The sequence below is a fragment of the Lipotes vexillifer genome, unplaced genomic scaffold (assembly GCF_000442215.2).
Source record: "Lipotes vexillifer unplaced genomic scaffold, Lipotes_vexillifer_v1.1 scaffold1094, whole genome shotgun sequence".
Taxonomy (NCBI): domain Eukaryota; kingdom Metazoa; phylum Chordata; class Mammalia; order Artiodactyla; family Lipotidae; genus Lipotes; species Lipotes vexillifer.
The window spans coordinates 1,970,034-1,980,313 of NW_006792775.1; the positions used below are offsets into that span (position 1 = coordinate 1,970,034).

Sequence of the window (10,280 nt, forward strand, 5' to 3'; positions counted from 1 at the left end):
AGGCCGGCCCCCTCTGTGGCTTATCGGGTCCCACGTGGAAGTGGAACAGCTGGCCCTGGAGCCCGCCGACCAGGCTCTGTGCTGGGGACCCCAGCCCCCGCCCCCATGGGGACACCTGGCCAGGGCCAGGCAGCCCGCACCTCTTCCAGAGACCTCACCCTGGTGGCCTGCTCCCCTGGCCCTGACGGGTGGCGTGGCCTGGCCCCCAGGTCCACCCCTCCATCAGGCTCCCCCATCTGTCTGGTGAAATCCTGTTTACCCCAGAAAGCACAGGCGACCTTCTCACCCGGAAGCCTGCGAGGGACCAGGAGCTCCTGCAGTGGGTCCCCCAGGCCCCATCTCCGAGTTGCCCACGTCTGGCATCCACAGGGCCGCCTGGGAGGGTGCCATGCCTTTTGTCCTCAACCCCAATTTCTGCTTTCCGTCGGCCCCCACCCCTCCACCCCACAAATCTCAGCGCTTAATTCCCTGCAGTTAACCTTCCAACTCTTTTTAAAATTGATTTTTCATCATGAAGATAACAGAGCAGTAACATCTAAGCGCCAGGAGGAGGGCGATGAGGGTCCGTGGGGCTCCCTTTATTGTTTAGCAAAAACAACAAAGCAAACGCTTTCATCCGAGAAGCTGGGCTCTGCGCACAGGCAATGCACGGGGCTTAACCTCCAGGCCGGCTCGCTTTCTGTCACACGGGGCTGTGCTCCGCGGGCCGTTCCCAGCGCTTCTGAACCAGGCGATGCGGGCAGGGCTGAGCCTCAAAACGCATCGGGCTTCAGACAACTCTCCCGATGGATGAGGATTCACGAGCTGATAAAAACGAAACAATAGATAAGACGGCCGCGTGGACCTTCACCCTTCTGGCGGGGGGTGGGCAGTGGTGCCACGGGGATTACGAAACGCCCAAGGAATCCGCACCCTTTCCCCTTTGTGTACCGGGGCTGGAAAACCCAGATAAGCACCTGCTTTTCTGAACCTTTATCTTGACTCTTGGGATTTGCGGATCTGCTGTTGACTGCCGTTACCCCAAAACGCCGAAGGCGGGTGCGGGCTGTTCCCCTTACTTGTAACTTGGTCGAGCTCGGGGGTCCCAGCGTCCGTCTGCCCGATGGCGGGGCCTCCTCGTGCAGAGCGAGCCGGGCCCTGGGCGTCCTGTTGGTAGCCGGGACCCTCGGCCCAGCGCCACACTGTCTCGGGGGTCCAGTGCCCACCCATGTCCAGTGCGACCTGGCGTTTACGCTTCACTTCCTGGGGACGCGGCTGCACCCGAGTGGCCTTTGCAGGCAATCACTGTGCTCCGTTTGCTCATTTAACAGTGAACTAACAGTGGACCACAAAGATTAAGAGTCAGAGGCTCAAGGACGGCGGTTTCTGCCCCGCAGGGCCGGCCCCAAGGTCCAGGCAGAGGCCTGAGCGCAGAGCGCCCGGGGCAGGGGACGTTTGTGTCGTGGCAAAACACACTCGCCACACAGGTCACCATTTCCAAGTGCATTTAACGCATTAACAACGTTGTGCCACCACCACCTCCGTCTAGTTTCAGAACTTTGTCGTCACCCCGAAAGGGAACCTTGCACCCGTCAGCAGTGGCCCCCATTCCTCACTCCCCCAGCCCCTGGCAGCCACCGAAAGGCTTTCTTTTTATTGAAATTGTGGTAAAATACATAGAACATACAGGTTACCATCTTAACCATTTTTAAGTGCACAGATTGGTGGCATTAAGTACATTCACGCTGTTGAGGAAACATCACACCATTTGCCTCCAGAAGTCTCTGTCTTTCCAAGCAGAGACTCTGTCCCCATTAGGCACTCTGTCCCCATTACACACTCACTCCCCTCTCCCAGCCCCGGGACCCCACCGTCTACTTTCTGTCTCTGTGGATGTGACTCCTCCAGGGACCTCACGTGGGTGGAATCAGACAGGATTTGTCCTTCTGTTTCTGGATTCTCTCACTGGGTGTAGTGTCCCCAAGGTTCGTCCACATCGCAGCTTATGTCAGAATTGCCTTCCTTGTAAGGCTGAGTAATATTCCGTAGTGTGGATGGACCTCAGTTTGTGTATCTGTTCATGCGATGGACACTTGGGTCGCTTCCACCTTTTGCCTGTTGTCGGTAGTGCTGCTATGAACACGGGTGTGCAAATACCTTTGAGATCCTGCTTTCTTTTTTTTTTTTTTGAGGCTACACCCAGAAGTGGAATTGCTGGATCACATGTGATTCTATTTTTAATTTTTTGAGGACCCTCCACGCTGTTCCACAGTGGCCGCACCATTTTACATTCCCGCCCACCGTGCACAAGGCTCCAGTTTCTCTGCATCTGCGCCAGCACTTATCTCGTTTCCCTGATAGTAGCCGTCCTGATGGGTGTGAGGCTGTGTCTCGCTGTGGTTTCGATTTGTGTTTCCCGATGGCCAGTGGCGTTGAACAGCTTTTCATGTGCTTCTTGACCGTCTGTATGTCTTCTCTAGAGAAATGCCTATTCAAGTTTCATACCCAGTTTTTAATTGAGTTGCTTCTCGGGAACTTTGTTTTTTAAAATGATTCTAAACTTTACAAATAATACTGCCAAGAGCCACCCCAAACCCCGCTGCTTGTGAGACACATGGGGAGCCCAGGACCCTCTGCTCTGAAACTCACAGAAGGAGGGGCACGGCCGCCAGGTGGGGGGCTCGTGGCTGCCTGGAGTCCTGACGTCTGAGTGCCTGGTCTGCTTCCCGCAGGCGGGGGATTCTCGGGCCTGTGCCCTGCTGTTGGCGCCCGGCCGGCTCACAGGTCCCTGGTCCATGAGGCCAAGTGCAGCTGGGAGGCGACCTTGCTTTGTCTGAGGGACAGTGGCCAGGTGGGAGGGAACGCTTCGTCCCTCTGGTGACTGCGGTCTTAGCGGAGGTCCCTGACACGAGGACGGCCCCTTCTCCCCATATCTGTGGGGCAGAGCTCAGGGCCGTGCTCTGGCCGGTATCCTTGACCCCTGCTCACATGCGGGCACGCAGGCACCACGTGGGCTCGTGGACAGGGGCCTCTGGGCTGACTCTTATCAGTGGAGGGGTCAGGTGTGATGGGGGGGGCCTGAGCGGGACCGAGGTGGGTGTGGGGACCTGGGGGGCGGGGAGGAGCTGGAAGGACAGGGTCCCAGGCAGAGCACTTGGGCCCAGGAGGGGAGGGGCGTGTGCCTTGGGCCGGCGGCAGGCTCTCGGGTGGGCCAGGGCGAGCCCTGACCCTTAGTGTGGGCCATGGGGCCAGGGCGGTGGCTTGAGCTGGGGTGTGGAGGCAGGGGCTGAGGTGGGCAGGCTCTGGGGGGGAGCTTAAGGCCTCTGTGTTCCCCTCCGGGGCTTGCTCAGGGCCTGGTCTGCAGAGACAACCGAGCTGCAGGCCTGCCCCTGCCGGCTGGAGAAAACCCAGGGCAGGGAGGGTGGCCGGGGGCAGGGGTTTGGGGGGGTCATCCTTCTGGGTCTGGGTCACTGATGCTGGAGGCTGGTCCCCCTTTCCCCGGAGCTAAGAGGAGGCAGCCCTGCCATTCCGTGAGCCTGCTTTGGACTGGGGGTGCTGTCCCCTGAGTCAGGGGCAGCCCCACAGGAAGACTTGGGGGGGTCAGCCCTCCGGCAGGCCCTAGCCCACTGGCCTCCACAGATGGACAGTCCAGCCCAGTCAAAGCCCCCAGAGCAGCCCCCAGCCCAGGGTGGCCCAGGCCCCTCTGGTGAAAAAATTCCAGAGTCCCTGCAGGTCCAGAACTTCGGGCCAGCCTGTCCGCCCTCCTGGCACCCAGGTCAGTGGACAGGTGGCTCCAAAATATGGTGATGGCTGGGGCCACAGCGAGGCCCGCGAGCGGCGGCCAGCCCGGAGGTCCCGGCCTTGGCCCCAGGTGCCACCCTGCCCAGCACTCGAGGCTGACGGTGTGGGGATCATTTGATCTTGGAGCAAATATGTGCCCCCCCCCGCCGCCCCGGTCCGGGCTCTCTCCCGCCCAGCATGCCGGTGGTGCCGCATTTATGCACAGCCCGGCCTCGAGCTGCATTCCAGACTCAAATGGGATTTGGGGATTAGCGTTGTTTTAAATTATTCCTACACCTCACCCCTCCAGAGGGAGAGTCCCCCAGCCCCAGCCCGCCAGCCCCAAGAGGGCAGGGGTAGCTCTGAGCTCGAGGCCAGGATAATTTGGGGGGAGGGGGAGACACGCAGCATCAACAGCCAGCCCTGGAAGTTACTTATTTATCTGAAGGTCTGTTGCAAGACTGAACTGCAAGTAAGCTCTTACCTGATGTTTATAAGATTTCTACCACTTCAAATATGCTTAGGACGTGGCTGGGGAAGGTATTCAAGTAACAAAATAATGCATCAAAATAAGAACAAACCTGCTAAGTGATTGATCAGCCCGATGGTGTATGGATTTGCAGAGCTGGGTTGGAGGCCCTGAGGACTGCTCTTTGGGGGACTCTGTCCGCCCCCTCAGGGCCATCAGCAGTCCGGTGACCCCTCCTCTGTGAAGATGCCAGCACTGGTGTCTCAGCTTCGGGGACCTGGGGACCCAGAGGCGGTGGCTCTGCGGCCCTTGTCGAGATGGCCAAACACTGGGAGCCGGACCGTCCAGCCGCTAGCCCCCTACGCCGTCGTCCATTGCTAGGGCCTCCCGTCTATCATCTCCTCCTTACACCCACTTAGGACCGGCTGGGCCAGAATCTCGGGAAACACACGCCCAAGACGAAGCCCTGGTACCAGGGAGCCCTTGGTCGCTCGTTGGCCTGATCGGTTGTTCGTTCGTTCATTCATTCATTCACTCACCCAGCAGATCCATGTCCAGGGCCAACCAGGGCCAACCAGGGCAGGCACGCTCCGGGGCCGGGGAGAGGGCGGCGGACAGGTAGACATGGTCCCTTCCTCGGCGGGCTCAGCCACCCTCCAGCTGACAGAGGTGGCGCCAGCACGACCCTCTGAGGCCACAGAGCCTGCGAGCATCCACCCTCCCTCCCTCTCCGCCATCCCCCACATGCCCCCAACCATACATACCCCGACCCTGAAGAACTTGACGTTGTGAACCAAGAACTTTCTTGCAAAAGGAAAGCGGTAAATTTCCCACATTTTCTCCCATTATCCCCCGAGCTTGCCCCAAACACAAGCTGGATGGTATAAGTATTCCATCCTAATTATGGATATTTGGGAGCCAGTGTCCGCTTACCCCCTCCTAGTGGGCTGCCTGGTGGGGGAAGGCAAGGCCAGGCATGGGAGCAAGGCCCTGCCACCTGTCACCCAGTGTGAGCAGAAGTCCCCAGACAGGGCGGGGTTCCCTGGGTTGGGACGGGGTGGGGACAGGGCTGGAAGTGAGCTGACAACGTCCTCAGGTCCATCCACGCTGTAGCCTGTGCCAGAACTGCCTTCCTTTCTAAGGCTGAGCAACATTCCGTTGTGTGGATGGACCACATCTTGTTTTGGCTAGTCAGGGGCCCTTGAGATTTCGTGTGAGTCTGAGGGCTTTTGCTGTTTCTGCAAAGATTGTCATCAGGGTTTTGAGAGGGAATTGCATTGAGTCTACAGATCACTTTGAATGGCATTGACGTCTTGACAGTATTAAGTCTTCCAATCCTTAAACATGGGATGTGTTTCCATCTATTTGTCGTCTTTCATTTCTTTAAACAATATTGTTTAGTTTTCACTGTACAAGTGTCCCACCTCCTTAGGTAATTCATAAGTGCTTCATTCTTTTTGGTGCTAGTATAAATGAAATTGATTTCCCTTCCAGATTGTTCATGGTTTGTGTATAGAAATGCAACTGATTTTTTTTTTTTAATTTTTTAAAAATTTATTTATTTATGGCTGCGTCGGGTCTTCGTTTCTGCGCGAGGACTTTCTCTAGTTGTGGCAAGTGGGGGCCACTCTCCATCGCGGTGCGCGGGCCTCTCACTGTCGCGGCCTCTCTTGTTGCGGAGCACAGGCTCCAGACGCGCAGGCTCAGTAGTTGTGGCGCACGGGCTTAGTTGCTCCGCGGCATGTGGGATCTTCCCAGACCGGGGCTCGAACCCGTGCCCCCTGCATTGGCAGGCGGATTCTCCGCCACTGCGCCACCAGGGAAGCCCAATGCAACTGATTCTTGTGATCAACTTTGTACCCTGCTTTGTTGAACTCATTTATTAGATCTAACAGGTTTTTTGCATGGAATCTTTAGGGCTTTCTACACATAAGATCATATCGTCTGTGAACAGAGGTAATTTTACGTCTTCCTTTCCAATTTGGAAGCCTTTTATTTCTCTTTCTTGCCTAATTGCTCTGGCTGGGACTTCAGTGCTCTGTTGAATAGACGTGGTGAGAGTGGGCATCCTTGTCTTGGTCCTGATCCTAGAGGAAAAGCTTCCAGCCTTTCTCTGTTGGTATGACGTTCGCTGTGGGGTTTTCCTATATGGGCTTCCCTCTATTCCTAGTTTGTTTACTGTTTTTATCATGAAAAGGTGCTGAATCTTGTCAAATGCTCTTTTCTGCATCCGCTGTGATCAGGAGACCATGTGATTCTTTTCCCTCCGTCCTGTCAATGTCACGTATTACGTTGGTTGATTTTTATGTGCTGAACTGTCCTTGCATTCCAGGTATAGATCCCACTTGGTCGTAGTGTCTAATCTTTTTTCTATGGTACTGAATGCGGTGGTGGACCTGGGCCTGTCCAGGTGGGCGATGCAGCAGACGGGGGCCCAGGCCGCCTGCTCTCAGTGGGCTCACGGGGGAGGGGCCCGAGGCGAGCTCACACCCCTCTGTCCCCGCAGGAGATCGTCCTGGTCACGTTCTTTGGGACGGAGTACGTGGTCCGCCTCTGGTCAGCCGGCTGCCGCAGCAAGTACGTGGGCGTCTGGGGCCGGCTGCGCTTTGCCCGGAAGCCCATTTCCATCATCGGTGAGTCACACCTGCCCCCCTGGAAGCTTCACCCCGAGGTTTCCTGGCAAGGGCTGAGCTCCCTCCCCCAGAATCTGGCCGGTGGACCCCCATCACGAGCACCACCAGGCAGAGTCCCTCCTCCGCCCGTGACAGGGCCGGATCCCAAGGCCAGTGGGGTGACCTCCCAGGTCCCCCACACAGGAGCCAGCCTCAGCGCCCAGGTCCTCTGTCCCAAGAGGCTGCTCACAGGGCAGGGGGTCTGGTCAAGCTCAACACAACCTGGGCTTCCGCTGCCCTCAGCGGCCTGCGAGACAGGGCTGGGGAGGTAGAGGCTCCGGTGGCCTCTGCACGTGCCTGGGACGGAGGGCCTGGTCTCCCCATTGAGTTGTCTCCGTGTCCCCGCTGTTGGGCCCTGTCCCACCTGACCGCCAGGCTCCTTGCCGGTGTCCAGCTGCCAGGCTGGTGACGGTGGCGCTGTCCCCTCCAGACCTCATCGTGGTCGTGGCCTCCATGGTCGTCCTCTGCGTGGGCTCCAAAGGGCAGGTGTTTGCCACCTCGGCCATCAGGTAGGCGGGGCTGCAGGCTCCCCGGTGCGGGGGTGTGAGAGCGGCGGGGCCGTGTGCTGGGGGGGGCGGTGGTTAGGCTCAGGGCCGGTGCTGAGTTGGGCAGGAGCGCTTACTCACCTCTGGGACTCAGGCCGGGACCTAATAGTCTGGGGCCCTCAGTCTGCTCATCTGTAGACTGGGGTGATCCTGGGGCCGCCCCCAGAAGGTGGTCTGGGAGCCAAAGGAATTGAGAAATGTACAGGTTTGGCCCCGGGCCTGGCGTGCTGCCCTCACCTTGACCCTGGGCTTCGGGAGGGGGGGAGGGGCGCACGGGGGAGGGGGAGGGGCGCACAGCGACCTGTCTTCCGCAGGGGCATCCGCTTCCTCCAGATCCTGAGGATGCTGCACGTCGACCGCCAGGGGGGCACGTGGAGGCTGCTGGGCTCAGTGGTCTTCATCCACCGCCAGGTGGGTGGTCCGGGGCGGGGGAGGACAGGGTCTCGGCCCAGCCTCGGCCTGAGCCAACTGGGCCGTCCTGCCCCCAACCTGAGGGGCCAGTGTCCCCAGCCTGCCAGGCAGACGGCGCCCACGTCCCTCAAGCTGGGACAGGAGACTGTCGGGCAGATGGAAAGACAGAAATGCCACATGGAAAAGGGTCCGAGAGGCCCCGAAATCCAAAACGAGTGCAGATCATGATCAGCCCCGTGAAGGCGGAGGTGGCTGCCCCGCACCCCTTCGTGATGCCCAGCCCCGCATCTCACCGAGGCTCTGCGGGAAACAGAGCCGGGCTGGTGGTCCAGGGCACTGGCCTCGCTCCTGGAGGCTGAGGCCCAACACTGCCACTGACGAGCTGGGCAAAATAAGTTATTTCTGAAGTCAGATGTCTGCATGTGAGACATGCTGGCATTTACGTCAACTTGGTGGGAAATGTTGGGGCTTTTGCCGCCGGCAGGCCCCGCCGCCTGTGACGTCTGCCCGGCGTGGGCGCGCAGGGCTGCCCGTGGGCGCCGGCTGGTCACACCTCCCTTGCCGCCTCCCAGGAGCTGATCACCACCCTGTACATCGGCTTCCTGGGCCTCATCTTCTCCTCGTACTTTGTGTACCTGGCCGAGAAGGACGCCGTGAACGAGTCGGGCCGGGTTGAGTTCGGCAGCTACGCGGACGCCCTCTGGTGGGGGGTGGTAAGTCGGGACCCTTGGGCCACGCGGCTACTGCCCACCCTGGGCCTGGGCGGGGCGGGGCCAGGATGTCGCCCTGGGGCTCTGGTGTCTCAAGATCTCACGCCTCGAGACCACCCCACAAATGCCTGAAGCCCCGCCTGGGCACAGGTTGGATGGGCGGGCGGCACAGGGCTCCGCGCACAAAAGGGCCCCACGCTGGACACGTAAAGCCCGACAGTCACCACCGTGGCGTCCTTAAGGTTTTTATCTTCGAACTTTTTGCCGTTTGGGAGGCAAGTCTGGCAGGACAGAGGGTGACTGTGCAGTGGGCACGACAGCTGCACGCGGTCCCAGCTCCCGCCTTCCCTGGGACCGGCTCCTCCGCCGCCCTGTGCCCCGCGTCTGTGAGGTTCTGTGCTGGCCCCTCAAGTATCCCTGCACCAAGGAGCGTGACTCTGTAGAGCAAACAGAAGCCACCATGACAGGTCGGGGGATGCTGGGAAAAAGGGAAGTGCTCCCACGTTTTGACCGCGCATCCGGCCCGCAAATTCTGTAGCCGGCCCTGGGCAGCGGTGACACAGAGGTGCCCCGGCTTCCGTCCTGGGGGCCCGGAGGCTCCCCCGCCTGTGAAGTTGGGCTCATTGGGCGTGCCGTGTCCCCCTCCTGCAAGCACCCAGCACCCTGGCCTCGGCCTGGAAGTGTCCAGGAGCGTGGGCTGGCTCCTTCCAGGGATCAGGCTTGTGGTGGGGAAGGGAGACGTGGGGCGCGGGGGGCAGCACGTGGCCATGCTGTGGGTGGTTGCAGGGGTCTCCGCCAGCGGCAGGACGTCTGAGCTGTGTGGACCCTGGGGCCTGCTCACGACGAAAGCCCAGCATCACTTGTGTGTGGGCCTCAGGGCGCAGAGGACACCCCTCAACAAACCCTCCGCTCGGGCCTTGTGGGGAGACACGTCCTGGGCTCTCAGTGGCAGGGTGGCCAGCAGCTTACCGGCCGGGGAACAGCACGTGCGGGGGGCCCTGAGGCGGCCCGGACAGACCCTGGCAGTGGGGGAAGGCAGGGGTGCAGCCCGAATGCCGGCTCCGTGGGCCATCTCTGGGCCGTGGGCCGGCCTTGGCTCTCCCCCTTCCCTGTGGGGTGCGCTTGGGTGCCAGGGGCTAGTGCCTGGGGTCCAGGGCAGCCTGAGCAGCAGAGTGGGTGACACCGGCCCGGCTATGAGCTGCCCGAAGCTGAGGGTGGCCGGTGGGAGCCCCTTTGAGCTGGGGGCCGGGTGGCTGACGTCCAGGCTCGCTCAGCCAGGGAGAGGAGAGGGTCGCAGGCTGCATGAGGTCGGGCCGAGGCCTCGGGGCAGCACCAGGTCCAAGGGGTCCCAGGTCCGGGCAGTGGCTGTGCCGGGCCCTGGCCGTGTCTGTCCCTGACCTGCTTCCTTCCGGAAGCGGGGTAGGGCTTCACTCTCTCCCCGGGTTCCCCACCAGCCTCCACAGGGAGGCCCATCCTGGATGGTCCGGGTGGGGCGGAAAGCTGCCCCGTGTGCCTCCACCCACACCCCCATGAGGTCCACACCTGTTGGGGGAGGGGCACCTGATATTGGCCGAGTCGGCGTTTTTTTCTGGAAGCTTCCAGTGTGCCAGGCCGCCCATGGAAGGCAAGCTCTGCCGGCCCCCCTGCAGGCCTGTGCCTCCACGGGCCCGGGCGTGGCAGCCCCCGGCCCACCCCCCCCCCCCGCCGGGTGGGG

General features: G+C 60.6%; 1 protein-coding gene across 1 annotated transcript in view; it reads left to right on the plus strand.

The window, feature by feature from the left end:
- Positions 1–10,280, plus strand: part of KCNQ1 (potassium voltage-gated channel subfamily Q member 1) — a 359,111-nt gene that overhangs the window by 93,986 nt on the left and 254,845 nt on the right. Inside the window, exons 5-8 of the mRNA XM_007465957.1 lie at positions 6,735–6,861; positions 7,331–7,409; positions 7,760–7,856; positions 8,429–8,569. Of these exons, the coding sequence (XP_007466019.1) occupies positions 6,735–6,861; positions 7,331–7,409; positions 7,760–7,856; positions 8,429–8,569 (444 nt within the window). The remainder of the gene's footprint in view (positions 1–6,734; positions 6,862–7,330; positions 7,410–7,759; positions 7,857–8,428; positions 8,570–10,280) is intronic.